Source organism: Jaminaea rosea (assembly GCF_003144245.1).
Source record: "Jaminaea rosea strain MCA 5214 unplaced genomic scaffold BDZ90scaffold_1, whole genome shotgun sequence".
NCBI lineage: Eukaryota > Fungi > Basidiomycota > Exobasidiomycetes > Microstromatales > Jaminaea > Jaminaea rosea.
Genome location: NW_020289975.1, coordinates 2,631,003 through 2,658,253, shown reverse-complemented (window position 1 = coordinate 2,658,253; position 27,251 = coordinate 2,631,003). Strand labels below are relative to the sequence as shown.

At 59.0% G+C, this 27,251-nt stretch overlaps 10 protein-coding genes across 10 annotated transcripts; 6 read left to right on the top strand and 4 right to left on the bottom strand.

The window, feature by feature from the left end:
• The first annotated feature begins 965 nt into the window (after positions 1-965).
• On the top strand, positions 966-6,801 carry BDZ90DRAFT_31188 (hypothetical protein). The gene is made up of 2 exons (XM_025509483.1): positions 966-6,696; positions 6,726-6,801. The coding sequence occupies exon 1, from the start codon at positions 1,104-1,106 to the stop codon at positions 6,672-6,674; it is 5,571 nt and encodes a 1,856-aa protein (XP_025365620.1). The 5' UTR covers positions 966-1,103; the 3' UTR covers positions 6,675-6,696; positions 6,726-6,801.
• On the bottom strand, positions 6,787-8,331 carry BDZ90DRAFT_31058 (hypothetical protein). The gene has a single exon (XM_025509482.1). The coding sequence runs from the start codon at positions 8,279-8,281 to the stop codon at positions 6,899-6,901; it is 1,383 nt and encodes a 460-aa protein (XP_025365619.1). The 5' UTR covers positions 8,282-8,331; the 3' UTR covers positions 6,787-6,898.
• A 245-nt stretch (positions 8,332-8,576) lies between these two features.
• Positions 8,577-9,687, top strand: BDZ90DRAFT_31044 (uridylate kinase). Its single transcript, XM_025509481.1, has 2 exons — positions 8,577-8,991; positions 9,063-9,687. Exons 1-2 carry the CDS (start codon positions 8,657-8,659, stop codon positions 9,367-9,369), a joined length of 642 nt encoding a protein of 213 aa, XP_025365618.1. The 5' UTR covers positions 8,577-8,656; the 3' UTR covers positions 9,370-9,687.
• Positions 9,391-12,456, bottom strand: BDZ90DRAFT_230001 (hypothetical protein). The gene has a single exon (XM_025505306.1). The coding sequence runs from the start codon at positions 12,308-12,310 to the stop codon at positions 9,530-9,532; it is 2,781 nt and encodes a 926-aa protein (XP_025365617.1). The 5' UTR covers positions 12,311-12,456; the 3' UTR covers positions 9,391-9,529.
• Positions 12,457-13,243: 787 nt separating this feature from the next.
• On the top strand, positions 13,244-15,585 carry BDZ90DRAFT_30845 (hypothetical protein). The gene has a single exon (XM_025509480.1). The coding sequence runs from the start codon at positions 13,335-13,337 to the stop codon at positions 15,381-15,383; it is 2,049 nt and encodes a 682-aa protein (XP_025365616.1). The 5' UTR covers positions 13,244-13,334; the 3' UTR covers positions 15,384-15,585.
• Positions 15,586-15,606: 21 nt separating this feature from the next.
• BDZ90DRAFT_229999 (putative ornithine carbamoyltransferase precursor) lies at positions 15,607-17,075 on the top strand. Its single transcript, XM_025505305.1, has 2 exons — positions 15,607-16,114; positions 16,194-17,075. Exons 1-2 carry the CDS (start codon positions 15,626-15,628, stop codon positions 16,851-16,853), a joined length of 1,149 nt encoding a protein of 382 aa, XP_025365615.1. The 5' UTR covers positions 15,607-15,625; the 3' UTR covers positions 16,854-17,075.
• A 764-nt stretch (positions 17,076-17,839) lies between these two features.
• BDZ90DRAFT_258047 (acetyl-CoA synthetase-like protein) lies at positions 17,840-21,483 on the top strand (the record flags this gene model as incomplete). The annotated part of the gene is made up of 3 exons (XM_025508026.1): positions 17,840-18,087; positions 18,168-18,299; positions 18,405-21,483. The coding sequence occupies 3 exons, from the start codon at positions 17,840-17,842 to the stop codon at positions 21,481-21,483; spliced, it is 3,459 nt and encodes a 1,152-aa protein (XP_025365614.1).
• An 88-nt stretch (positions 21,484-21,571) lies between these two features.
• Positions 21,572-22,576, bottom strand: BDZ90DRAFT_229996 (hypothetical protein). Its single transcript, XM_025505304.1, has 3 exons — positions 21,891-22,576; positions 21,645-21,814; positions 21,572-21,589 (listed from the first exon to the last, which is right to left on the bottom strand). The coding sequence occupies exons 1-2, from the start codon at positions 22,507-22,509 to the stop codon at positions 21,729-21,731; spliced, it is 705 nt and encodes a 234-aa protein (XP_025365613.1). The 5' UTR covers positions 22,510-22,576; the 3' UTR covers positions 21,572-21,589; positions 21,645-21,728.
• Positions 22,577-22,702: 126 nt separating this feature from the next.
• On the top strand, positions 22,703-23,324 carry BDZ90DRAFT_277413 (SPC12-domain-containing protein; the record flags this gene model as incomplete). Its single annotated transcript, XM_025509005.1, has 4 exons — positions 22,703-22,750; positions 22,829-22,888; positions 22,981-23,067; positions 23,154-23,324. The coding sequence occupies 4 exons, from the start codon at positions 22,703-22,705 to the stop codon at positions 23,322-23,324; spliced, it is 366 nt and encodes a 121-aa protein (XP_025365612.1).
• Positions 23,325-23,722: 398 nt separating this feature from the next.
• BDZ90DRAFT_258044 (hypothetical protein) lies at positions 23,723-25,909 on the bottom strand (the record flags this gene model as incomplete). Its single annotated transcript, XM_025508025.1, has 1 exon — positions 23,723-25,909. One exon carries the CDS (start codon positions 25,907-25,909, stop codon positions 23,723-23,725), a length of 2,187 nt encoding a protein of 728 aa, XP_025365611.1.
• Positions 25,910-27,251: the final 1,342 nt, after the last annotated feature.

The window sequence follows — 27,251 nt, the reverse complement described above, 5'->3', positions numbered from 1 at the left end:
GGCCACCATCGACCCTTTTGTATGCCGTCCTCGTCGGCCCTCGTCCGACCCGTCAAGAAAAGCCTGAGCTTGTCTAGGGGTCGAGCGGCAACGATGTTGTCATTGAGCGGCGCTGCACTCTAAAAAAGTTGACGGATCCATCCCCATCGACGGCTCCCGTGATGCCCAAAACAGAGTCAACGGCTCAACGTCTCAGATTGCTCTCGTGCCACCCCGGACATCAAGGCGTGCACCGCATCGTACGATCTCAGCCGCTGCTCCGAGTGCTGCTTTGCCGACATCTCTTTCTGCCTCTGAATGAAGCAGGCGTCCAAACAAGCGTCGCCGCCCAGAAGGAGCACGACCCTGGTCGCCTGCTGCTGATGGGGAGGCACTTTAATCGAGCGCCCAAATCGGCAGTGCTTGGCTTGTGCGAGGGCGTGTCGTGCGTCATTCAGGGCACCGCCTCATCGTCCTTCGAGTCGATAGTCAGGGTCAGGGTCCAGCAGCGGGCGCACGGCGGAGCTGCGAGACGGCAGGCCCGCCTATTCCTCTGCTAATTCTTCCTGTCCCGTCCGGAAGATGGAGGTTGAAGAGGATGACGTAGGAGAACAGCGAGGGATCGGTGACCTCGCCGAGAAAGTGTTCACGCTATCAGGAGTCAGAAGTCAAAGCGTAGCAATCCTCGATGGGCGTGGTAATCGATGATGCTCGGCGCCTAGCGTGACGCCACTGATGGCCATGTCACGCTCTACCGCGACCGGAGATCTCAAAGAGACGTCGCGACTCGACCAAGACGCTGACGTGTTGGTGTGGTAGTCGTGTCGTGTTCCCTCGTCACCTGGCATTTCTGTCAGTAGCAGCGACGTCGAAATGCTTCAATGGTGATCTCACGTTGGACAAGACCCTGTGCCATGTGGTACGTCGCAGCCTTGACACTCCACCTAAACGTCGAAAACGCGGGCTGACGAAGAAGGCGGACAGAGCGGCGAGACGAGGGGCGAGCGAGTGAGTCCGACTCCGCGGGCGATGGAGAGAGGCACACGACGTCTTGCTTGCCGCCTGCCTTTGATTTCTTCTCGAGACCACGCAACTAAGTCTTCGTCTCTCTCTTAGCACCCGCCATGCCCGCCAACAAAAAGGGCAGCGGCAAATCTTCCGCCTCGTCGGCCACACGCAAGAAGCAGGCGGCCAAGAAGGCCAAGAAGGCAGGCGATGGACCGGACGCCGTAGCTCCCGGTACGCCAAAAGGCCCTCAGCGTGGCCAGAAGAAGGACAAGAAGTCCAAGAAGGAGCCAAAGAAGAAGGTCTTCATCCCGCCGCCTAAGCCACCTCAGCCCCCGCCTGATCCGCTCGATACGCTCGGCTTGGCGTCATTACTGCCGCCGGGCTTGGTCGTCTTGCTGAGGAAAGCTGCAAAGAAGGATGTCGTCACGAGAAGTAGGGCGCTCGAGGGGCTACTGGCCTGGGTGGACGGGCAAGGCGGTGAAGACGAGGAAGCAAAAATGCTCAGCGCTGAGGAGAGAGAGAGCGCTCTCGTCATGATGCTTCCTAGCTGGGCGCACCTTTTCCCTCGATTGGCAGCCTCGCCCACAAGACGGTTGCGTTTGCTCACTGCGCAGATACACAGTCGCCTCCTTGCGCCGTCATTGAGCACAAGAGGAGAACTCACCCAGTCACATCAATACATCGAACCAATCTTAGGACCCTGGGCGACGCTGGCATGGGATACCGATCGAGCTACGTCGCTTACGGCGAGAGAGAGCTGGGAGAAGTCAGTCACTTGGGGAAGTGACACCGAAGGTGAGGGGGACAAGCTGTCCCTCTCGGACTACCTCTCGCAACTCGCCAACTATCTCTCCCTCCTCCTCAGCCAAGGCTCATCAGCAGCTCTCGCGAGTGGCTCTGCAGCCCCCGCCTTGACGAGAGGACAATCATTCGCCAATGGCGCCGATGGAGGCAGGGACGCAAAGAATCGCGACGAGACCAATGTCGAGGAAGATCCGCGAGGCATCGATGCTAGACTAGCAGCAGGGGCTCTCGGGGCCCTGACTTGGATCTTCTCGTCCAACGCGAGCGTCTCAGATTCGTGCGAGGAGCTCGTCAACTTGCTCCATTCACAAGAGATGTGGGGAGCTTTGCACTCTTCGCCGCAGCACGAAGGGCTTGGCGCCGGATACCCTGTCACAAGAACAAGAGCATGGGAGCTCATCGAGGTCTTGACGGCCAAGCATGATGGCTTGCTCACCCAAACGCTTGACATCGTAGCCCCAATCGCTCTCTCAGCGGCGTGGGAAGAAAGGGACACATCGACGCAGAGGCAGATGTTGGACGCCCTACTACCTCTGTTGAGCAAGCATCCAGATGCCTGGAAGATGGCCGGTGAGCAGGCAGATAGCGATGGCGACGATGACGATGACGATGATGAGGACGATGAGGACAGCGAAGAGGAAGCAGAAGCAGGGGTCAAGGAGCCCAAGATCGTCGCATCGACGACCTCGACACTGAGCACCAAGCTCGCCAGCTTTACAGCATGGGTTCAGTCAGGTTGTGCAGGCCAGCCACTGCAAGGTCTTCCAACGATCCTCATCTTCCTCACCACGATCCACGCAGACCTTTTTCCCCTCGAAGCCACACCATGGGATCATTTTCTCAACAACTTCTGGGCTTCCTACGAGTCCGGTCTTTACGATTCTGGCGACCGTCTGCCGCTCAATGTCTTCTTCAACAGCTATGTTGAGTGCGCGGCGTACCTTGTGGGAAGGGTGAGCAAGAACAGCACGGAGCAGGCGGCACAGCTGGCGAGGGATCATTTGGGCAAAGTGTGGAGAGAGGAGGTGCTTGATGCAACTGAGGGGCGGGAACCGATAGAGACGCGTCGCACCAATCCTGCGGCCGTAACTCGTTTGAACAGCCTTCGCCAAGGCGTCGATGACAGGCTGGCGAGCACCATCGCGAGCTTGGCCAAGCTGAATGCAGCCACTCCGCTTCTCGATGCCATCTTCGGCCGCTTGGACGAGATTGCACAAGGCAGCATTGCAAGCTCGGCAGCTCACATCGAACGAGCAGTCAGCATCCTGTCGAAGCTGGCATCATCACCGTCAGAGGGTTCGACCTCTATCCTCGCTCAGCAAGTCCAAAGCAGAGTCACAAAAGCCGCAGACGAGGCTGCGCAGTCCACCACAACGACGTCGCTCGATAGTCGCCTTCTCCTTCTTTCGAGCCTCCTCTCGCACTTCCCTGCCGATCTTGGCCCGTCCTCAGCGGCTCACAGCGTTGCGCAGGACGTCTTGCCGACTAGCATCACCCAGCAATCCATCAACACCTCGACACTCGGCAAGTTCATCTCCGCTTACGCTCGCGCGGCGCCTTCGTCGGACGTAGAGAAGGCGGTAGTCACTCTCGTAGAGAGCGCCGCCTCTGTCTCAGACCCCAAGGCAAAGGTAGCAACCCTGCAATGCCTTCTAGATGGGCTGCCGTCAGACGTGCAGCTGGATGCCCCTTCCGGTACCAAACTGGATGACGTGGCGCTCGACGTGGCGAATGAGCTTGCGTCAGGATCAAAGACCGAGGGCGAGGCCTTCCTCAGTCGTATTCTGGACCAGCCGGGCCCGCTCGTGGATGTGGAGACGGTCAAGCAGATTCTTGCCATCCTCATCTCGCACATTCACGGGGCAGCAAGGGAGCAGAGGGGCAGCGCAGAGTCTTCACTTGACCAGATCGCTGGCATCTTGCACCATTGGGTACAAAAGGCGCCGCAGCAGAGACTCGATCAGGTGCGCGATATTCACCTGCTCGAGCCATTGCTTACTGCAGCCTTCATGCTCAAGTATCTCAGGCAGAGCGGACCGCATGGCTCATTGTCGTCACTGTGGGATGCTGTCTCCTCAGACGCCAAGGCAACGGATGCCGCGCTTGAGGTGCTGCGCGATTCAGTCCTCGATGCCCAGATCGAGGTCGTGGTCGTGCTTGAGGCCGCGAGGCGCTTTCTCGGCTCTTCCTCCACCGCCGGACCAAGTAGCAAAGACGTCACTGCGTTGTCGATACTGCCATCAAGACAGAAGATGGACGAAGTTCTCCTTGAGGGTCTAGCAGCCACCTCCTCGTCACCTGCGCTAGCTATCCTGGATCCCCTCGTCACGCCAAAGGCCGGCAAGAGCGCCGCAGCCACATCTGTTCAGCATGACGTTGAGGGTCTGAGCCTCGGCGTGCGATCCGCGTATGCCTTGCTCCTCACCCTGGAGGAGAGTCGGGCAACAGCCAAAGCCAATCCGTGGGCTCTGCCGCACCTTGTCTTCCTGGCCACAGTCTGTGAGGACGAGCTGAGTGCTGCCGGATCCTCTCGAGGTCTGGTCGAAGGCTCGGTCGATCCGGCGAGGCTACAGGGCATACTCGTGCGAGCCGTACAGGTCAGTAGCGGCATTCTCGTATCAGTGGGCGGGTCAATCGCGGAGTCATGGCACAAGACGGCCACCGAGGCTCTTCAACGAGGTCTCGATGGCGCAGTGAGCAGCCAAGATGCTCTGCTGGCCACTCTGGCACGGCTTTGGCAACAATGCCTCATTCCCTCATCGGACTCACGCCTGCCCCGCATCTTCTCTCGTCTCATCTCCGGCGTCCTCTCCTTCAGCTCTGCCGGCGATCAGGAGGCCACGCTTTGGTTGCGTCTGGGCATGAGTGTGGAGAGCAAAGCCCCCCTCCTGAGCGAGGCAGTGATTCTTTCAACCGAGCCCCTCGTCCTCGAAACGCCCTTCTACGACCGCATGAGGAACGACGTCGTCTCGCGCCTGTCCGCCACTCCACCCACCAAGGCAGCATCAGAAGGCGTCCGGCTGCTGCGTCTGGCCGTTGCACTAGCACCGCCGGTCGAGTCGGATGTGGCTCTGGTACCGCAGCAACGTGCTCTTTTCCTCCTCCAAGGCTTGCAGCGCTGGATGGCCTCCGAAGAGGATTTCCCCGATGAGGTCAATACGCTCGTGGTCGACTTGTTCCTGCATGTAGCGCCTATTGTGCAGGAGATGCCAGGTACGCATTTGGACTTCTTTTATGATGTCTTGGAGGAGAATCTAGAGCTGGCTTCACTCAAGGAGGAGGCATCCCTGCCTGGGTTGCATGCGACACTTCAGCTGCTTGAGACGCTGTGCGAGCTGGCGGGGACGAATGCGACGCTCCGGGAGGTGCACAAAGACCATGAGGAGGCAATCGTGGAACTTTTGCAACCGCTCTTCGCTTCGCTGGCCACAATGTCCTCTGCAAAAGGGCAGCAGCAAGCAGCGCGCACATCTCTCCCTCTCGAGCTCACCTCCGACCTCCTCGTCTCCGTTGTTCGCCGTAACAGCGAGGGCAAGAGCGGCAAGGCTTTCGGCCAGAGTACAGAGCACCGCGTTACCCTCTGCAAGCTACTGAGCAGCCCGATGCGCTCTGTACAGGCTACAGCGTACCGTATGCTGTCGGCTTCAATTCGCGCTCATGTGCAGGAACTCATCTTCCAGTCGGCGATGGACAAGGGCAACGAAGGGGGAGGCGGTGCTGAGGGTGCCAACGAAGGAGATGGAGAGAAGGAAGCTACTCCAGTTGCGGATGCTGCACAGCAATTGACCACCTCCAAGCCGACACCGGTGCAAAAGCATCGCGTCGAGCTCCTGCCCCAGCTCATAGAGGCGGTGCGCTCCCCGCTGGTCGCTACCGTCGAGGACCTACAAGAGGACGCCGACCTCTGCCGCGCAACATTGAGCTACCTGCTCTGCTGGCTTGCAATATTCGAACACTTCGAGGGGGCAACACCGGCCCTTCGAGCTGTCTTCTCAAGTCAGCTGCAGAGCGATGGAGCCCTTGTGGCTAGCAGCCTGATGCCGACCGTCTTTGATCTTGTGGAGCCGCAGCGTAGTGGGCGGACCCAGTCGATGACGGCCGCTATATCTGCTTCGGCGCAAGCTGCTTCGGCGCCTGTGGTGGCTTACGACCCGGAGCGCTTCTCCCTCGACGAGCTCTTCCTGGACTCCATCGACCCTTCGGACGTCACCTCACTACGGCACCTTGCAGCGCACGTCTATCTTCGCTCGCTCATCCATCTTGCCTCCTCGGTGCGCGAATGGTTCTCCTCAATCAAGGACCGCCAGCTCTCGATAGGCGTCGCCTCCTTCACAACGCGACATTGCTCACCGCTCCTCACGGGCAGGGAGCTTTCCGCTCTGCGCGACCCTGACTCTGAGGCAAGGCAGCAGCTCTTGCAGGATGACGCGATGAGCATCAAGGTGCTGTCGAGCGGCACAGGGGGCGGAGGTGAGGTGCTTGCAACGTACACGATCGACGAGCATCCATTGGAGATGGCCATCCGTCTTCCCTCTTCGTACCCTCTGCATCCCATCGAAGTCAAGGACGTCCGCAGAGTAGGAGTCGCCGAGTCTACTTGGCGCTCTTGGCTTCTCTCGGTGCAACGTCTCGTCTCCACCGAAGGTGGCGGCCTAGTTGTTGACGCGCTGCTCCTCTTCAAGCGCAACGCTGAAGCCAAATTTGCCGGGTACGAAGGGGCAGAATGTGCGATTTGCTATTCGATCATTAGCCCAGAGGATAAGAGGAGCCTGCCGAACAAGCACTGCAAGACTTGTAAGCACGGCTTCCATGCTGCGTGTCTGTTCAGATGGGTCAGTACGAGTGGGTCTGCGACTTGCCCACTTTGTAGGTCGACGCTTTGAGCGGGGTGACGGGCAGAGGAGAGTCGGTAGGGACGAAGGGGGAGGAGGGAGAAGAAGAGATGTTACGGCGCAGAGGCGGTATCGCTCGTTCTACAATCTGTATTTGCAACACTAATGTGTCCATTTTTGATGCCATTCCATGCTGCATGTACATCGGCTCGCCGTGGCGTTCGGTTGCGTGCCTTCCTTGTCGCCTATGACGCCCCCTGCACACTCTTCATTGCCTACATGTCCAGCCCATCTCCTTCCCCCTTGGCCTCGAATGGATCCCTCACACTCCTGAAGACCTTCGCATACCAAGTGCGGTAGTCCCTCTTCAATCCCTCTACCTCCCCGTTCAACGCAGCCACCTGTCCAGCGAACTGCATGAACGTCTCATGCTGAAAGTAGATGGTGTCACTGATCGCTCTGGGTGAGTGCTTGTCCCGCGAGGAGAGGGAAGAGAGGTGTTGCGTGATAGCGTCCAGAGAGCGTCTATATTGCGCTACACGGGCCTGGAAGTCGGAGGCGGAGCGTGTGAAGTAGGAGGAGAGGAATTGGCGATGCTTTTGGGCATTGTTCGGGCGGGAGGAGGTGGGGGAGGGTTGGGGCTGCTGTTGCTGATTTGGCTGCTGCGACTGCTGACCTTGTTGGCTCTGACCAAAGCCTTGGCTTTGTCCAAAGGCTTGCTGCTGCCCCTGTCCCTGCGACGGCGCTTGCATCGTGCCACCCATCTGATTCTGCCTGTACGCATCCCCAATCTCCCACAGTTGGGCCAGATCCCTCCTGTCCGTCTCGACTCCATTGGCCAAGCTGCGCACATTGGCTTGTTGGTAATCTACTGTAGCACTCAGCGCGCTCAGGGTCACGGTTGCGTCGTGTAGCTGAGAGTAGAGAGAGTGGATTTGCGCCCCTAATGGTGCGAGCTCGGCGGTTGTAGCAGAGGAGGAGGAAGAAGAGGCCGGGATGAGTTTGGGGTGGACTTCGTCACGGATGGAGACGTGCGAGGTGATCAAGGCGTCCATCTCCTCGACGAGCTTACGAGCATCGTCAGGGAGATCATTGAAGCGCTCTTTCTGGTAGAAGGCGTGACGGCTGAAGGGGGAGGCGGATGTGGAAGCCTGAGAGGCTTGTAGCTGGTTGTTGGGCTGCTGCGATTGTGATTGGCCGAAGAGAGAGGAGCTGAAGCCGCCACCGCCTGAAACAAATTGATTCGGTTGCTGCTGCTGCTGCTGCTGTTGTTGCTGCTGAGGCTGGCCAAAGAGGGATGTTGAAGGCTGGGCCGAGTTGGAAGCTGCACCGCCAAAGAGGCTGCCGCCTAGTGATGGAGCAGGATTGCTTTGCTGCTGCGGCTGCTGCGGCTGTTGAGGCTGTGAGGTCGCCCCGGCGCCGAAAGAGAAGCCGCCTGCCGTCGCTGGCTTTGGTGCTCCAAACAGAGACGTCGACGAGGCGGCCGTGTTGTTGTTGTTGCTCGTCGAAGGCTGAGCAGCGGCGCCTCCGAAGGAGAAGCCTCCCGTCGTAGCTGATTGAGGCTGTTGCGGCTGTGATGATGAGGCGCCACCACCGAAGGAGAATGGCTGCTTGGCTGGAGGCTGACCCAGAGTGCCAAAGGATGATGATCGGATCATGGCGCGTGGTGGGTATATGCCTTGATTGGACGGACGGAAGAGACAAAGGCAGAGCGAAGCAAAGTCCTCGCTCCTCGCTCTGTCCGCGACCCAAGGCGAGCAATCGACAGCCGCGTGGGCGAGACTTGGAAGCCGTCCAACACCTCCTTCTCCCTTTCCTATTCTCCCCGCTATCCGCATGCCCCCACCTCGCAGCAACAATCCCTCGCCCCTAGCATTCGCAGCACTAGCCGCCCTATCACTCGGCGCATTCGTCTACATTACCCAATCACGCGACCAAGAAGCAAAGCACCTCCCAGCCTCTGAACGCAGGCGTCAATTTGAGAATCCCCTCATCCCTCCACGACACAAGGACGGCGATCCAAAGTAGTCACAATGGCAGACGAAATCACTTCTCGCACACAACCCCTCTTTTCATCGAAAGACTGCAAAGTCATCTTCGTCCTCGGTGGTCCCGGCTCAGGCAAGGGAACTCAATGCGCTAGGCTCGTAGACGAGTACGGATTCGTCCACCTCTCCGCTGGTGACCTCCTTCGCGCTGAGCAGAACCGCAAGGGATCCCAGTTTGGAGAGCTCATCGACCGCTATATCAGGGAAGGCCAAATCGTCCCGCAGGAGATCACCATCAAGTTGTTGGAGAACGCAATCAAGGACAAGCTCGGCAACGAGGCAAAGGGCAGAGTCTTGATCGATGGCTTTCCGAGGAAGATGTGCGTTGGAACGGGTCAACTGGTACTGTGTTTCTACTGACTTGATCGATTCCGCCTCACCTCTGCCGCAGGGACCAGGCCCTCCTCTTCGACCAGTCAGTCTGTCCTTCGCAATTCGTCCTCTTCCTCGACTGCACCGAAGAGATCATGCTGCAGCGCCTCATGAAGCGTGGTGAGACCTCCGGTCGAGCAGATGACAATGCCGAGTCGATCAAGAAGCGATTCCGCACCTTCTTGGAGACATCGATGCCCGTTGTTGAGCATTACGAGAAGCAAGGCAAGGTCGTCAAGGTCGATTCGAAGAGTGAGGTGGAACAGGTGGAGAAGGAGATCAAGGAGGCGTTGATGGGAAGAGGAATTGAGGGCATTGGCAAGTAGGTGGGCAGCCAGTGCGATACAAATGCTTCGTGTCTAGCTAATGGAGCGGTATGCGTCAAGTGGATGACAGTGTACGATTCGAAAGTGGACTTGATACAATACAAAAGACTCCCAACACCGCCTTTCCGCGACTACGGCCTCCGTCTGCGAGACTCCTCATTCATACAAGGCCGGCCGTCTGATGAAGTAGACTTCCTCCCGCTCCCCCTGCGCCGCCAATAGCCGTCCCGACCCCTGGCAGCAGCGCTGACCTGCTATCCTTGGTATCGACGTCCATGCTCATGCCAACATCCCCGCTGTGGCCCTCATCGTCCGCATCGCCGTCAGCGTCCTCTCCTTCCCCTGAGCGCCCGCTATTGCTCCTTCCACGATCTCGACCCTCGGAGTTACCCGTCGACGGCGAAGAAGCAGACGAGGAGTGCTGACGACCTGTTCCCGCCGTACCGCTGGCCCCAGGCATCCCCATCATCGAATACGCATTCGAGGAAGGACCAGCTGTTCCCGCCGTCTTCTTCCTCGCTGCCCGGTTCAGTCGCGCGACCTCCCGCTCAAAGCGCTCCAATTCATCCTCGGTATCGTCGCTCAATCCATGCTCCTCGTTCCTCCACCCGGCAACAGGACGATCCTCCACAGTAATGTGGAAAGGGTCCTCCTTTATCCTTTGCTCGTTTTCCGCGAGCCAGGTGGGGTCAAATACCACCTTTGGCAGGGTCTTGCCCCAGAGGCGTGAAGGAGGATCCAAGTCCACGCCCCCATCGCGACGCCAGCGAGGCATCTGCTTCGACTTGGAGAGGGTGTCCGCAATGTGATAGGCCTTTGTCAGGTGCGGATTACGCCAGCGGGGTGAGAGAGCTTCCCACCCACGCTTACTCTGCAGCTTGCGCAGACGCGTACGACGCCACTCGTCCTTGTCCATCTTGTGCATGTCCTCTTGGTCGCTAGCCGCATCGTCCGAGTGCAGGCCCATCGTCAAGAGGGCATCCGGGATCGGGTGGCGCAGCCTCTTTGCGCCGACCTCACGATTGCGGACCTTGGTTCTGTGACGCTCTTGCTGCTTATACCTCGTCGACTTGGCCTTTGCATCCGCCTCGTCCTCCTGCTGCTTTTTCAGGTTCGCGCGATAGCCATGTCGTGCTGAATCCATCAGATCCTTCGCCACGTCCACCACAACATCCTTCGCCTCCACACCCTCCTTCATCCCGTACGCCTCCGGACCATCTCGCACCTTCTGCTGGCCGAGCTCAATCAGCGCTTCGAGCAGCTCCTTGTTGCAGATGTACAAGTCAGACCCAATCTCGAAATTGGGCTTGAAGACGCGCTTGGTCCCCAACTCGGGGCGCTCAGCGTCGATGGGTACAGTAGCCCACCCATTGGATCCCTGAGGGTAAGAGCGGGCAATGCGGCAGAATTCCGTCGTGTCAAGCCACTTGTAGAGTTGCTCGCGCATGTCAACCAGAAGCTTGCGATTGCGGTAGCGTACTGACTCGCGACGCACTCCCTCGATGGGTGGACGAGACTTGTGCTTGCCAGCCGCTTTGGGTATCTTGGAGGCCGAAGGTCCAGCAGCTGGGCCAGCGGGGGAGGCTGATGAGTCTGCGGGACGCTTCTTGTTCGCAATGGCTGCGTTCGACGAGCTGGCGCTGCTGCCGTTGACATCATGCGCGATGCCTGTTGACGGCTGCGTCAGGAAGTCGAGCATCTGCTCGGCAGGGCCAGGCGGCAAGCCAGGTGGCAGACCTTGATTCTGATCGAGGAAGTTGAGGAGCATCGTAGGCTCCATGTTGGCGGCGTTGGGCATACCACGTTGCCCCTGCGCGCCGCCCATACCTCGAGGGTTGGCTGGGGAAGCCTGCGCCGAACTGTCACCCGACTGCTGACCTTGCATCTGAGCGAACATCGATGCGAAGTCATTCGGCCAGAACTGGTTGGTCGCGCCGGTGCCAGCCGGACCAGGACGACCGCCTTGTCCTCTCCACAACGACATCGACCCTGCTCGCAAGGCTTGGCTGATGCCAGCAAGTTCGGTGCAGAGCGTCTGCGCCGCACTGCGTACGCCGCCGACCCATGCAGTCACGCTTGGGTCAATGTATTGCATGCCTGCAGCTGCCTGTTGTGAGCGACCAAGGTCCATGGCAAAGGTATTGAAGGACATCGACGCGTTGCCCAAGAGGCGAGCGTGCTCCTCGGCAGGCATGGGACTGGCCGAGGGTGGGAACGGGGACGCGCTCGAACCTGGCTGCGAACTTGGCTGCTGCGGCTGCTGCGGCGCGTGAGGATGATGGTGATGATGATGATGTGAATGTGCAAGATGAGGATGAGAGTGATGTTGAGGTTGCTGATGTTGCTGGTGAAATTGGTTGGCCATCATCATCGGCGCGCCCTGCGGCGTGGTTGGCTGAGAATTCTGTCGTGCTGGGCCGTGAGGATGGTGATGATGATGGTGCGGAGCCGGTTGCTGTTGGCTGGGTGCAAACATGTTGGCGTGTCCGCCTGGTGGATGCGTTGGCGTTCCCATGGCATGGTCATTGCCCGCCATGAGTTGATCCAGCGCAGCTTGAAATGCGTCAGGGTCGTTTCCCGATCCGAAGGCACCTGCCGATGACGAAGTCGTAGGCAATTTGGGCCCGCCTCCGCCACTGCTGCTACTACTGCCATTGACGCCATTGCTCCCACTCATGCTAAAGTGGTTGCCTGCAGCACCGCCACTGCTGCCTCCGCCTTGTTGATACGCTGGACTGTTCATCTGGCTGCCGTTGCTACTGGCTGCGCTTCCTGCGGCTTGCGTGATGGCCCTCTGCTTTCTGCGGATGGCATCAAAGTCTACTGGCGGCGGTAGGCTGAATTGCGCGTGCGACGACGAAGAGGATGGCTGCCCCGCCCCTCCTGTTGACATCGTCGTCGTTCCTGTTGTCGAAGACGAGGACGAGGCGCTGCCAGCCATTCGATATGGCACTGACAAGCTTCTACTGCTTTATATCGCGCGCCCACTGCGCCAATGGATGCGATGACTACGAGGGGACGCGTAGGTTGGAGGATGGGAGGATGGAGGATAGTGATGGCCGTCGTTGGCTGCGACTCGACTCGAGGTGCTGCTGCTTGGCTTGCCGTTTCGCCAAAATGATCGATCTGACGGAGCTGCAGAGGGCGGGCTGGCTGGCTGCAAGCGCACCCGTGTCCTCCTCCTCCCGCCGCGGCTAATCCTACGATTCGACAGATCGGCGGGCCCACGCCAAGAGGCCACGCGACCCGCGGGCAGGGAGATAGATCTGCCCCGCGCCGAAGCCACCGCACCGCTCACCCAAGCCTGCTCACAAGACATCTTGAGGCAATGCATGGTCGCCTTGAGCATCGAGCATCCAGGGCGATAATCATCCGTGCACAGGGGCTTGAGGCGTAGCGTCATCCATCACTCATCTCGCTACTACAATGGAGACAATCATCCCGTCTATCCCGCGCCGTGGCTCGCTCGCACCCCTTCTTGCCCTCGGCGACTGGCTGTCGGAACTCGACCGTCGACTCGACGACTCAGCTCGACTCGGCTGGACCAGACCAGACCAGACTGAATTGACCCCCGGTCCAGATCTCATCAGCCGGCTTGTGAGCAGCCCCGCATGCCTGCCCGGTTGTGGAGTGACTGCCTTCCTGCCCTTCCAACCATCGCACACCACTTACCCTCAAACACCCATTCAGCACAGCACACCTTTCCTTCTCCTCACTACCATCCTCCACCTGACGTGGGCGAGCAGCCCACAATCGCAGCTGCTGCCGCCCGCTGCGAGATAACCAGGCCGAGCGCCGCGCAGGCACAGACTTTCAACTTTCAGACAACTACTGCCCTCTGACCGGCCGGAGGTAACCATTACTTTCAGCTAGCAAGCTCCTCTACGCCGCTGCCTAGAGCAGCAGCAGCATCAGCAGCAGCCACCTCAGCTACTACTCCCGCTCAAACACAACCAGCATCAGCCATGCCCGCTCTCGTTTCCCTCGACCATTTCCGATCCCGCGTCTATCGGCAACGGCTAGCACTCGTACTGCTTCTCCTCGCCCTCGGCTTCAACGACTATCGTGATAGCATACGTGCACGGACGCCATCATCTTCCTCATCTAGCGCTCGTGATGCAGTCACCTCGGCATACTCCAATGGCAAGAGTACGCTGCTCGACTTCGGTACGCAGATCATCTCCTCATCGTCGTTCTCGTCGCCAGCAGGCACTTGGTCAGAGAGGCTGCGCGATGTCCTGCCAGATTCTTTGCGAGGTGAAGGCGAGAGCTCAAATGTAGGGTCGCAAGCGTCTTCATCGGATGGACCCGATGCACTCATCTGGAAGCCATCAAGCTTCATCGCTGTTCTCGTCGAGAACAAGGGTGCAGACAATGGCAGTAGCAAGGTGCCGACCCTCTCGAGCGCTCTTTCGCCCAAGACGCTTCTACTTCCGACCATCTTCCCGACGCTCGTTCAGCTGCATGGCCTCTGGCTTGTCAGGCTCTTTGCTGGTGAGATCGAAGGTCGATCGAGCGGCAAGAGCAAACGCGTAGCCTTCTGGCCAACACTTGTCGCTGGAATTGTTCTTCTCGCAACGACGGTTGCAGTTGTTGCTCCTACCACGGCTGCGTCACTGCACGGCCTAGCACGGCAATGGTCAGGTCAGAACGCTGACAGACCTCGTCCGCCGACGACGTTCCCCTCTCTCATTATCCTCCTCGTGGAGGCGGTGCCAACACTACTTTCCTTGCTCCCGCTGGCGCTGCTTCTCTTTCCTTCACGCTTCCCGACGAAGGTCAATGTCCCCTCCCCCTCGCATTCACCCTCTTTACTCGAAGCAGTCCCTCTCTGGATTCGAGCGCCATTCATGCCGTCAGAGAGGGCAAGAGCCCGAAATGCAGCCATCGCCTCTGGCCGCAGTCGAAGGCACGGAGCCTTTGGAAGACTACCTCCGCACCTGTCACTCTCCCCTGACGAGGCAAACGTAGGGAACCCCGGTCTCTCCTCGCACGATACCGTCAGTGAAAGCTATAGCATCGATAGCCCGGTTTCTGCCGTATCAGCAGACGTACCGGCCACCGACTCCACATTAGCACCCGCTGCCACATCATCGCACGACGACGCCTCCCCTTCACCATCCGTGCGCACCTCGATGGCCCTGGCAGCGGAGGCCTCAGGCCTCGACAGTCGGGGCATCGACTCTACCACCTCACCTGAGGGGCGTCGTCTGCTTCGCCTGCAACAAGAGATGCTTGACGAGCTCGAAACGGCGGGCAAGCTGGGCTCGACTCACGCGCGCTCCCTTCACAAGGCGACGTCAGTGGCAGGCAAGGCCAGTCTGAGGCGGGACAATCAGGTGGTTAGCCTGCCTTCGCTCTATCTCGCCTCGTTGGCGCTGATGGTAGGCTCCTCGCTCAGCCTCATCGTGGGCTACGCCGTGGTGACCATGCGGCTTCCGACCATCTCTCCCACCAGTTTGCCAGCTGTCATTGCGCTACTGGCGCTACGGGCCGAGATTGGGCTCCTGGCAAAGAGCTGGAATGTCGAGCGAAGAAAGATGGAGGGCCTGGAATTTGTGAGACGGAGATGGGGCCGGACCACTGCAAGGAGAACGAGCGAAGAGGAGCGCGATGACAAAGCGGCAGCGGCGGCATTGGGATCTACCGCGTTCTGTTCCGGTCACGATCACGACGAATGTGCCGAGGACGGATGGTGCGCCATCTGCTTCGAGCCTATCGAATGGGCGAACGAAGACGAAGACGGGGTGCGTCTGGACTGCCAGCATGAGCTGCACGCCCCCTGTCTCGTGCCCTGGCTTATGTCGCAGGCCTTTTGCCCTGTGTGTCATCGAGCGCTGCGACCGGGGAGGACGACATCGTCGGCGGGCAACAGTAGGAGGGGCACGACGAGGAGGAGAAGCAGGAGGGATAGGCATGGAGCAGGGGAGGAAAGCTCCGAGGCTTCGAGTAGCTCGACAGAAGCGCGGAGGGCGGGGCCGACGATTGCCCCATTCAACACTTCGACATATTAGATTGCATCTTTCCTCGGATCTGTACATAATCTCTTTCTGCCCTCATGTGCTTATAAACAATGTACCATTGCTACCTATGCAGCCTCATGAGCGTATTGCCTTGCCCGATCTCTCTCGCGCTCACCGGCGGACTGGCGGCGTTGACTCGGATCGAGGCGCTTTTCCGTCTCGGGGCGAGATAAGGCTCGTTGTGACCCCGCAATCCTTCTTCTTTTCCCTCCTCACGAACCTTGATCATCACAATGCTCGCTGTTAAGACGGCAGCACCTCGCGCCACTTTCGCCAAGAGCGCAGGCTGCTCATCATGGGCGGCAACCTCGCGCTTCCACACGTCGTCGCTGCGAGCTGCCTCGCAACCCAAGCCGACGATGGAGCCCCGCCTGCCCCGCAACCTCCTTAGCATGGCTGATCTCTCCCCCGTTCAAATGCAGAACATCCTCTCCCACGCCGCCGCTCTTAAATCAGCAAGTAAGGCCCCTCGCACCCCCGGACAGCTTCCTCTCGAGCAGACGCTGTCAGGCAAGACCATCGCTATCATGTTCAGCAAGCGTAGCACTCGTACGCGCGTAGCGACGGAGACCAGCGTCGCAAGCTTGGGTGGCCATCCGATGTTCTTGGGGCCGTCGGACATCCAGCTGGGGGTAAACGAGAGCTTGTATGATTCGGCAAAGGTTATCGGGTCAATGACTGATGGGATCATGGCAAGGGTCGGCGGACATGAGGAGGTTGAGGTGAGCCAAGAGAGAAGACGCAGGAGATGATGTCTCATGACATTGACTGACTTCTTGTCACTTCGGTCGCGCCGTACAGACGCTCGCCAAAGAGTCTGGTGTACCCGTCATCAACGCCCTCTCAGCCCTGTACCACCCGACGCAAATCCTCGCCGACCTCCTCACCCTTCTGGAGACGTACTCACCCAAAGGCACGCACGACCTTTCTTCCCTTTCCGGCCTCAAGGTCGCCTGGGTTGGCGACGCCAACAATATCCTCTTCGACATGCTCGTCTGCTTCCCCCGTCTGGGCATCGAGCTGTCTGTAGCTACGCCCAAGGGCTACGAGGTGGACAAGGGAGTGTGGAAGACGATGGAAGACGGGGTTGCAGCTCAGCGCTCCAATGGTGGTGGTGAGCAGGGGTTGAAGGGCATCACACAATGGACCAGCAACCCTCTCGAAGCCGTCAAGGATGCAGACATCATCGTGACCGACACCTGGATCAGCATGGGCGACGAGGCTTCAAAGGAGCAGCGTCTGCGCGACTTTGCCGGCTTCCAGGTGACGAGTCAGATGGCGAGCAAGGGTGGAGCAAAGAACGACTGGAAGTTCATGCATTGCTTGCCTAGGAAGAGCGAGGAGGTCGATGATGAAGTCTTCTACTCGAAGCGCAGCTTGGTTTTCCCGGAGGCGGAGAATAGGAAGTGGACGATTATGGCTCTGGCGGATCTGTTGTGGGGCAGGGCGACGCACAAGTGAAGAAAGGCAAATGTGGAGCAGACTGATGGATGAGGATGAATGATGAGGTCGACGATAAGGGCCGGATCAGCACCTCCGATGCTTCTTGGTCGCCTAAATCGAGCGCATAGCAATACTTGGGTGTGAGGCTCAATGCCGTTCGGGATGAGTGAGCCGCGAAGGCGCACGCACACGTCTATTCATGCCTTTTCACAGGCTCAACATACCTGTCAATCACGCTTTGACTTGCCCTTCTTCTCGGTCATGTCACCCTATCAGCTTGACAGCGAACTAGAAGGACTGGCCATTGACACGTCCGTGCCTTCTTACATGCCGCTTCTTGCTCGTCGAGTCAAAGTGCGCAGGTCCACGCAACGAATGCACGGAAGACGCGGGGAAGAAGGAGGCAATGGCAGGCCCGTGCGAGGGCAGCGCCCCAAATGCTCAGTCACCCTTTCACTGGTAATCGACCACCGCACAGACCCAGACGGGCTGAGGATGTCTCTGGCCTGGTGGAGGCGGAGAATGTCAGTTGCCGCCTTGGCGCCCTCGCACGCGCCCTCGTTTATGCGGATTGCTCCGTCCTCCCCCATCGTACCTCTGATGCCTCGCCCTCGTGGACCGAGTCAGATTGAGATGACGGCTAAGGGCGCATTAATTCGTTGGTGTTGCGTGCGAACCTACGGCACGGGGCAACGGCAGAGCAACCCCGAGAGTTGATGAATGGTCGGCTGCCGGCACGGCCCGTCGACATGAAGGAGCAAAGCCGTTGTCGGCTGAGCGATACCGTCGGCTGCTGATGGTCAAGGTTGACAATGAGGAGGCGCAACCGGGGTGGGAAGAGGCTATAAGACTCGTAGCAACCTGACCTTCAACCTTAAGGTCAGTGCAGGCCGCCTGCTTCAACAGCCATAGCTAAAGACGACTCACGCCCAACCGCCTCATATCCAGCCAGCAAGTAGACATTCCATTAATCGACCACCAACGCCGGCCACTAGTCGCGTAGCATGACGCCTTCTGTCGATCGGGCTTCGGCCAGCAGCAATCCGGAGCATTTCCCAGATGCCCATTTGAAGATTGAGGGTAGGAATGGCTTCAAAGTTCCTCCACTCGACGGCTCCCTCAACTTCATAGAGATCATGCAATGGCATGCGCAGAACAATGCCGACTTCGTATGGGCCAAGTACCGCAAGGAGGGAACGAATGAGGTTGTCCAGTACAACTACAGTCAGATGTCTGCCATGGTACAGAGGATGTGAGTGCGGAATGGAAGAGCTCGGAGCTCGAGGCTCGTGGTCGTGCTCGTTGCTGACTTGCTCGGGGCACCGTCCACAGCACCCGCTACCTTGTCAAGCACTTCGACAGCATTGACCTTGATGCCGGTCGCTACCTACCTATCGGCAAAGGTGTGCACGACAGGGACAGCCGCCCTGTTGTGGCGATGGTAGCCAACATGGACACGCTCTAGTACTTTTGCGTCGTAAACGCCGTATACCGAGCTGGTCTGGTCCCCTTTTGCATCTCCATCAACAACTCGCGCGAGGCCATCGCTCACCTTCTCAAGTCAAGCAGCGCCGTAGCCGTTCTCAGAGGGTCGAGAGGCACCACTGTCGACCTCGATACTGCCTTGGACGCAGCACTTGCGGACCTTGGCGATTCTTCGGCACCCAGAGTCATCGAATGGCCAGAGTCGTCATTGTTGTTTAACCCTTCCCAAGAGCAGCTTGACAACTACGGCAAGCCCATCCACACTCTACCTGCAGTCCAGTCGAGGGAAGAAACCCTCTTCATCCTGCATAGCTCCGGCTCAACGGGCTTTCCCAAAGCCATTCCTTCTTCGCACAAGAACTCTGTAGGATCCTTGTGCCTTCTTTGGCATGGCGACGTCAACGTCTCTGGGCGAGACCAGTTCGTAGGCCATCTACCAGCGTGGCACGCTTTCGCTTTCTTCATCGGAACAGTGTGCAGCGCAGGTATGGGCACGACCAATGTCCTGCGAGAGCCCACGGACCCTCCGAAGCCAGTCTCCCCGCAGGAGCTTCTCGCCGAGCTAGCGTTCTGGAAGCCTTCACTATTCCCAGCTGTTCCGGTCATGTTTCATGGCTGGGCGCCCATCCCGGCGGCTGTCAAGATACTAGCCAACATCGAATACTGTATCAATGGCGGAGGGCCCATCGACCCAGATGTCGCGCATGCTCTGAAGCGTCAGGGCGTCAAGATCAAGAATGCCATGGCCGCTACTGAGACGATGTTGTCTGTCATGATCAATAATGACGAGGATCCCTTGCGCATGGAACTGCCAGATCGTTTTCTACCCGTCTACCTTCGCCCTCAAGGTGACCGGGAAGGACAAGGCGAGGCTGCCAAGGCGGGTGAGGGCGACGTATTTGAGATCTTGATCGGTGAGAACGACTGGTACGCCCCGAATGTCCTCAATGAGACGATAGACGGGAAGCGCTACTACGCAACCAAGGATCTGATTCGCCTCGTCCCCAAGGAGAAACCGACCGATCGCACGTACTTCCACGTCGTCGGTCGACTTGACGACCAGATCATGCACGCGACTGGTGAGAAGACGAATCCGGGCCCCCTGTTGCATCATATCCAGGCTTCCCCCTTCGTGCGTTCGGCCCTGTACTTCGGACGACAGCGCAACCACGTCGGTGCTCTGATTGAGCCAGCTCCTGGACACGAGATTGATCCCACCGATCTCGAAGCTCTGGCGGCGTATCGCAACGCCATCTGGCCTGCGGTGGAGAAGGCGAACAGCTTCGCGCCCTCGCACTCGCTGCTCTTCAAGGAGATGATCATTGTGGCGGACAAGGCCCGTCCCCTGCCCCGCACCGCAAAGGGCAGCGTCCGCTCAGGCATAGCTCTTGATCTCTACAAGAAGGAGATTGATCAGGCTTACGAAGATTTTGAGACCATCGGTCGCACGTCGGTCGCTACGCCCGAGGTTTGGGACGAGCAAACGGTTGAGATGTTCGTACGCTCCGTCATCGGCGATGCACTCGGCCGCAACGTCGACAAGGGGCTTGGCAGCGACGCAGACATCTTTTCATTTGGCGTGAATTCGCTCAATGCCACCAAAATCCGAAATGTCTTCGCTGGCGCCGTGCGCGATGCTACGCCCAGGCTCGAGCCGGCATTCGTATACGCCAATCCAACCATCCAGGCCTTGACGACCGCGCTGCTCGCGGCGAAGAAAGGAGAGTACACGCCTAGTGGCGCAGCGGCCGATGCTGACCTGGGCAAGCAGCATCTGGAGGCGATGCAGGCTATGCTGGAAAAGTACGGCAAGAACTGGCCGCAGCGTCGTGCAAGCAAGAGCAATGGCGCAGCGAAGGGGCATAGCAACGGCAGCCACGCTGCTGCCGGGCAGGTCGCCCTCGTCACTGGCACCACGGGCGGACTCGGCGCTCACCTACTCGACCAGCTCGTAGCCGATGCGCACGTCTCGCGCATCTTCGCTGTCAACCGATCGAACAGCAGCAGCTCCTTGCTGCAGCGACAGCGCGATGCTCTCATCGGCCGTGGCCTCTCGCCTGATATCGCTTCGAACGGCAAGGTGACTCTGCTCGAGGCCGACCTTACGCAGCCTCTGCTTGGCCTCCCTCAAGAGACGTACGCTTCACTGCGCGACACCACGACCTTTATCATCCACAACGCCTGGCAGCTTAACTTCAATCTCTCCCTTTCGTCATTCGAGCCCCACGTCAAGGGAACGCGCGCCCTCGTCGACTTAGCGCTCGCCTCTCCTCATGCGCAGCCGCCAGCAATCCTCTTCACTTCGTCCATCGCAGCCATCGCTTCACCTCCCGCAGACATGAAGGGCCCGACTCCCGAGACGGAATTCCCGCTCGAGTGCAGCGTGGGGCCTACAGGCTACGGAGAGAGCAAGGCCGTGACCGAGCATCTTCTGGCAAGTGCGGGAAGGGAGGCTGGTCTGCCCGTGGCGAACGTGAGGGTTGGCCAGATGAGTGGGAGCAGGACGAATGGCGCTTGGGCCACGAGCGACTGGCTTCCTATGATTGTGCGAAGCGCCTCGGAGCTCAAGTGCTTGCCCTTGATGTCTGCTTCTGAGAAGGAGGAGAGTCAAGGATCCGTATCCTGGATCCCAACAGACGTAGCCGCCGAGGCCCTGCTGGAGATGCGCTATCAATTCGTCCAACATCCTGGCGCGAACGGCAATGGCCACAGCAATGGCGTGACCAATGCCGGCACACCCAAAGTCAGCACAATGCACATCGTCAACCCGCGCCTCTCACGCTGGGACGACATCTTCGGCGTCTTCGCTCGGGAGCTGCATGTCGAGCTCCTCCCCTTCACGGAGTGGTTAAAGCGTCTCGTGGAGTACGGTAAAGCAGCTGGTGTTTCAGGCGCAGAGAACCTGCCCACCTTGAAGTTGCTGGACTTCTATCTGGGCGCTGCAAAGTCAATGGGTATCGCTGCCCAGGCGATGAGGGGGGGCGACGGGGACGGAAACGATGATGATGCGTACGAAGCCATGGGTCTACGTCGCCTCAGCACGAGTAGGGCGTGCGCGGCCAGCTCTACGCTAGCGGAAAGTAAGCCGCTCAATGTTGAGAAGGAGGTCAAGGCATGGTTGCGATACTGGAAGGGCGAAGGGTTCCTGCCGGAGACTGCCTAGTCTGACGGCTCTCTTCTGACGTAGATCTATGACGACCTACCGCACCTCGCGGGGCAGTTCGCCATTGCTTGACTCGATGCTTCTTGTCTGCTTTGCTTTTCTCGCTCTGTATCATGATATGAATGTGCTCGACTCTCTATTCTTATTGATGCTCTGCTCACAAAGTGTGGCTCGCCCTCGTCTTGATCTCCCTGCTGACCCACGAGGCCCAAGCCTATTTACCTCTCTCTACCGGACTTGCTACTTCATGCGACTGCTACGCCTGCCGCAGCTATGGACTTGACCAGTGCAGCATTGTCGAGCCAGTCGGCGGCCGTGTCCTCAAGATGGTCTGCGAAGCGTAGGGAAGGGGACAGCTTAGTCGTCTGACGCATATAGCCAACTCGTAGCTGCAGGCTCTCTCTCACCATCGAAATCTCTCAACCTCTTCCATGCTCCAGCTTCTCCCGTCGTCCCCCTCACCATTCCCTTGACAGTCTGCAGCGTTTTGCCCGCCCCCTGAACCACAATTCCACTCCCTGCCGCATCGCCTCCTGTCTTCTTCGGTCGGCTGGTAGGCGCAGCAGAAGCCGGAAGAGTGTACGGAATCAGCCCATGCGATGTGGACTCGGTCGAGTCACCTTGCAGGAGCTTCGAGCCTTGCAGGACGATGATATGCGATGCTGCTGATGAGGAGGAGGAGGAGGAGGAGGACTTGGAGCTCGAAGCCTGCCCTGCAGAGGCCTTGATCGCCAGCCTGACAGCGGCGGCTGAAGGCTCCTCGACGCTAGCGATAGCCGGGGCTTCGTATATGCCCAGAAGCTGATATTTCCCTTGTGAAGTGACATGGGCGGCAGTCAGGTCAACAGCGATATCCTGCGCCGGCGCCAGAGTGGTCCAATGATGTGCGATGGGCACGACGTGGTTTACGGTAGAGGTGGCCGCATCGCCTACCAGGATTCCAACGACTGCTGAGTGTGGGTGCCGCGCTGCGTGGAGGACGAGGAGTGCATAGGCTGATGGTGTCAATGTGAGGGGCGTTGCCATGATGCGTTGCCTCCTCTTATGGTTGAGTGAGAGGGAATGGGTACGAAGGGGAGGAAACGAAGAAGCGCCGCACGCGAGCGAGCGAGCGAGCACGGGCCGCCCTCGACGACGTGGACTGGCCTCGTTTCTCTCCGCCTTCAATCATCAAGCGGCGTGCAACCAAGCAACTTGATCTCGTCTCCATCGCATCGCCATGTCAGCTATGCTCGACCAGGTCAAGGGCTATTTCGAAGGCAAGGTGGTGAGTAGACTGCCGCTCTGAGGGACAGGATGTCCGCCCGAGGGCTCACACCCCACACTGCATCGTATCGTCGCCCAGGACTTCCAAGGGCAACGCCTTGCCGACCGCATCAACCAGGAGGTCTTGGTCATGGGGGCAGTGAGTGTATGCTGGGCAATCACTAGACAATCAATGAGTTTTCAGAGGGATTGGCTCACCTGCTCGTCTCGCCGTCCCTCCTACTTTACCAGCTCCTTGCCCTCTTCGTCGGCTTCGCCTTCTCCTCACTGCAGGTCATGATGCTCATCTTTGCCGCCATCTCCGCCGTTGACTTCGTTGTGAGCAAGTTCTTGGCCCTTGCCTCGTAAGTAGTGCAGCCAGCTCACCGCTCCGCTCATTCCCCTCCCCTCGCCGACTCGCATAGCTCGTCGTTCCCGCATGGCCGTGGTATCGACGTCACCAGACCAAGTGGCTGCCCAATATTCCCCGTTCAGACGCAGACGAAGCGAAAGCAACAGGGGAGCAAGGCAAAAGCGTCGACGAGGTCGAGAAGGAACCACTTCTTGCTGCTGCGGAGGGCAAGAAGGCAAGATGAGAGCCGGTTAGGAAAATAAGCCTCGACAGCCAAATCACTGCCTGGTCTCGCCGATGCCTCCTTGTCACGCTCACACATGCCCCGCGCTTGTAATATATCCTCATCATCGTCGCTGACCTCGCTGCCAGCTCGAGAGTATGCGCATCCTCTGCGCGACGGCAAACTGAGTAAAGCCCGAGAAGTTCGAGCCACAAGCCGAAAGCATGACAAAGCGATCAATCGGCATGCTGAGGGTCTTATTTCACAGTGTAGAGTACGGGACAGCTGAGGTACAACAAGAGGAGCAGATGATGATGGGACAGAGATCGCGGGAAAGGATGCGGGAATCAGCTCTCAGGAGAGTCCGCAACACTCTCTTTCACGTGAAGAAGGGCCTCTCGAGGCTGGCCCCTTTCCTCCTACTCATCACTCAACCCAGTAAACCCACCCAATATCGATTGGCTACCGCCCCTCGACCGCCTCCTCGCCGCCATGCTGCCTCTTCCATTTCCATCGCCATCGCCCATGCCATCGAGTATCGCTCTGGCTTCATAAGCCGTCGTAGCAGTAGGCGTAGCCGTCCCCGCATTCACATCATCGTGGTGATTGTCGAGGAAAGTGATCGCAGAGTGTCCGTGCCTGTGCCCACGAGCTGCAGAGTCGTCGTCAAAGGGGCTGCGCATCACCGTCGCGGTGGCCGTGTGGTCACCGCTATTGTCGCTATCCTCGCGATGATGGGTGAAAGCCTGCCCGCTCGTTTGGATAGGAGGGAGGCGCGGCTGCTGTGAGTAGCGCTCATCGAGCCTCCACGTTGCGCTACCCGTACTACTGCCCGCGCTGGTGGTTGAGGAATTAGAGTCGTTCCTGCGCGGCCCGCCGCTGCTACCGCTGCCGCGCTGTTGTCGATCTACGTTGCTCATCGTGACGCTCCTGCCCACCTCGGCGGGCGGTGGAGCTTGGAAGCCCGTCGTGCTCGTGGTAGCATTGCTGTTTGATCGACCAAGGCTGCCGCCCGATGCACCGTCGTTCGAGTATAGGGAAGACCGCTCCTCTGCCACCGTAGCTAGGAGACCGGAGCGCTCGTCCAAGAAGCCAGTGGCATTGGCGCCATGACTTGCGGCTGTCGCATCTTCGTACGCCGTCGGCTCCCCACCTGGTGCCGCCTCATACCCGGCACGTCCCCTCAGCTGTTGTTGCTGCAATGCTGCTAGCCCGGCCAAGAACCCAGCTTCATAACTAGGCAAGTCGCGCACCTCGGCCTCACTCTTCCCATAGCTGGGCAAATCCTCCTCCCCTTCCTCCTGACGACGATTCGTCGCCAACAGACGATTACGCCCTCCTCTCCTTCCCCGAAGTGCAGCGAAGGTGCCATCAACGGGACTTGAATTGGGAGAGGTAAAGGCTGGTGGGGCCTGAGGTGCCAGACCGGGGACCAGGCTGGCCATATAACCCCAGCCAGCAGAGGGCCCGTCACGATAGCCTCCGTCCCAGAGAGGGACGGCCGAGGAGCGGGCGCCTCCCCTGCCTCCCGTGTTGCCCGCTGCGCCTGCGAGGCCGCTGCCTTGAGACATGGGACGCGGCAAAGAGTTGTCTGTGGCAAAGGCGCCGGACCTCCTCGCCATCTGGATGGCATGCGAGTATCCTCCTTGCCCTGCCTCTGCTACTCCTCGCAGCCTCCTTTGGTCTTTGCGCTTGTGCCAGGCCAGTGCGCCGACCAGCGCAATGAAGAGGCCGCCGAGCCCGCCAAGGAAGGCGGCGACGATGATGACGGTACGATCGCCGTTCTTTTTGCGGCTCCCACCACTAGCATCGCCCCGAGCTCCACCAGCTGGTCCAGCAAGAGAGCCGCTATGGCTTCCGCCGAACGTGCTCGCGTCGGTACCGTTGCTGGCTGTCGTAGTGCCCAGACATGTGGAATCATTTGTTGGGCTGGCGACTACAATCGAGCGAGCAAAGGCGCGCGCGATGACCACTGGAGAAATGTCGTCTTTGGCATTGGAGACTGCGAGGTTGTTGGTCTTCTTGTCCTTTGAGTTGGAAGAGCCCTTGGACGAGGACGTGGTGTTGCCAAGAGTTATGTTGGTGAGAGCACTGATCAGCACTTCGAAGTTGGTACCCTCGGGAAAATTGACAGCTGCCCATGACCACGATGTTGCATTGCTAGACAAGTCTTCACTAATCCCCTCCTCGTTCCCCGTAGTGGGGCGGATGCGCAGATTGATCCACGTATTGGATATGGCCTTCTTCAGTGTACCTCCCAGAGCATCTTCGTCTTTGGCGCCGAAGACGGCAGAGAAGGAGATCAAGGCCGGCTGGCATTGTACAAATGTGTCGGGGAGCTGCCAGTTGATGTAGGAGGAGGTAGACTTGCTGCCCCCAGAGGCCGCGCCGGTTACATTTTGAGCATCGCCTACGCCTGCAGTGGCCACCGCCGAGGAGGCGCTTGATGATGACGATGGCGAAGAGGAGCCAGAGGCTTGCCTGCGAGCTGGTGGTATGCGAATCCCGCGGCGAAGGTCATCGTGAGTTGCTGCGACTGCGTTGGGCAAGGCGATGAGCGCGGCCGCGACGATGAGGCAAAAGGCGGCGATGCGCAGGTGTTGCATGGCTGTAAAATGCCCTCTTTGCTAGCAAGACAAGGAGGCGAGGCGACAAAGATGAGGGTGAGCCTTTACTCGGCGTGCGGTGAGAACGTGTCGCGTGACTTTGATGAAGAGGAGTTAAGAAGTGAGTGTTGTGTTGAAGAGAGAGAGGGGAGATGATGGTTGGCTGGTGTCAATCACCCAGGATGATCCAATCGAGGCGAGAGGCCAGCATGTCTAACCAGGAGAGATGGAGCAAGGCGATCCAGATGGACTAAGGAGTGAGACACGAGATGAAACGAGGCGTTGACAGAGAATGGCTGCATCGATGAGCAGCGGGCGGAGCAATATGTCGACCCAAGGAGCACGCAGGCAGCAGGCCGGGCAGCCGTGACCGAGGTCGGGAGCACGTCGGTCCAGGTCCGCTAAACTGCAACTCCACGCAAAGTCGCGACGGACCACCGACGTTGGCAGCACAAGAAATGGTCAATCGTCCTTCCGCAACGAGGAGATGATTGCATCGACCAGCTAGGCCGCTCGCCTCGTATTGCGGCAAACTCGGACGCAGCCTGGGCCTCAGAATAGACCTTCGACTGAGTCGCAATGAGTGGTCGGACGTCCTGCGAGGAAAGATGATGGGCGAAGGTGGATTGACGATCAAGGATGAGTGATGAGTGAGCGAGCCTCGGCGACGCGCATACGTCGACGCGCGAACGGCTGGACGGCTGGGAGGAGCAACTTCGTGACATTTCCTATCTTCACATATGGTGACCTGGCAGGGGGAGCCTGTCGTCGTGGATCAGGCGAAGGCAATGATGATGGATAGAGCTCGCAAGCTGGCCGGAGAGTTCGAGCTTGCAGATTGGTCGAGTCGACGCCACGGTCTCACAGACTGGGTGTGCGTGAGGGCGGGACGTGCGCCAAAATGCTCGTATGTGGGCGGCAGAGCCATTCGTTAAGCCTGTCAACGCGGGCCCTGCTGTCTTGTCGCCCATCGTGGTATGAATCGCTGATCGCCATGAAGCCGGCGATGCGACCACCACTCGCCTGTCCAAACAAATCGTGCATCCATTTCTCGTTAAGCCACAAGCCTCCACCTGGCCTTCGTGATGCTCCTCGGCCAATTTTCACCTTGGCGTCGAGATGTTCTGTAGCAAGGAAACGGCTTCAGCTCGCCGTGGCTCTCGAATCAAGTTAGCAGCCACGCCTTCACTCCCTCACTTCCATCCGTCTGTCCCTGCCACGCGTTGCGGGGAGAGCGAGTCGAGGCGGGCCAGGCAACGGGACTAGGGGAGATGGCAGTCAGTGCGCTTCTCTCCGTTCATTCACCCAACACCATCGTCCACTCCTGAGACGCTGCCACATC

What these genes read in the sequence shown, in the direction of transcription:
- BDZ90DRAFT_31188 (XM_025509483.1), top strand. Translation starts at nt 1,104, where the DNA reads ATGCCCGCCAACAAAAAGGGCAGCGGCAAATCTTCCGCCTCGTCGGCC.
- BDZ90DRAFT_31058 (XM_025509482.1), bottom strand. Translation starts at nt 8,281, where the DNA reads ATGATCCGATCATCATCCTTTGGCACTCTGGGTCAGCCTCCAGCCAAG.
- BDZ90DRAFT_31044 (XM_025509481.1), top strand. Translation starts at nt 8,657, where the DNA reads ATGGCAGACGAAATCACTTCTCGCACACAACCCCTCTTTTCATCGAAA. An exon ending in GATGGCTTTCCGAGGAAGAT is followed by an intron (nt 8,992 to 9,062) that starts GTGCGTTGGAAC and finishes CCTCTGCCGCAG; the next exon opens with GGACCAGGCCCTCCTCTTCG.
- BDZ90DRAFT_230001 (XM_025505306.1), bottom strand. Translation starts at nt 12,310, where the DNA reads ATGGCTGGCAGCGCCTCGTCCTCGTCTTCGACAACAGGAACGACGACG.
- BDZ90DRAFT_30845 (XM_025509480.1), top strand. Translation starts at nt 13,335, where the DNA reads ATGCCCGCTCTCGTTTCCCTCGACCATTTCCGATCCCGCGTCTATCGG.
- BDZ90DRAFT_229999 (XM_025505305.1), top strand. Translation starts at nt 15,626, where the DNA reads ATGCTCGCTGTTAAGACGGCAGCACCTCGCGCCACTTTCGCCAAGAGC. An exon ending in GCGGACATGAGGAGGTTGAG is followed by an intron (nt 16,115 to 16,193) that starts GTGAGCCAAGAG and finishes CGCGCCGTACAG; the next exon opens with ACGCTCGCCAAAGAGTCTGG.
- BDZ90DRAFT_229996 (XM_025505304.1), bottom strand. Translation starts at nt 22,509, where the DNA reads ATGGCAACGCCCCTCACATTGACACCATCAGCCTATGCACTCCTCGTC. An exon ending in GAGGTTGAGAGATTTCGATG is followed by an intron (nt 21,815 to 21,890) that starts GTGAGAGAGAGC and finishes TACGCTTCGCAG; the next exon opens with ACCATCTTGAGGACACGGCC.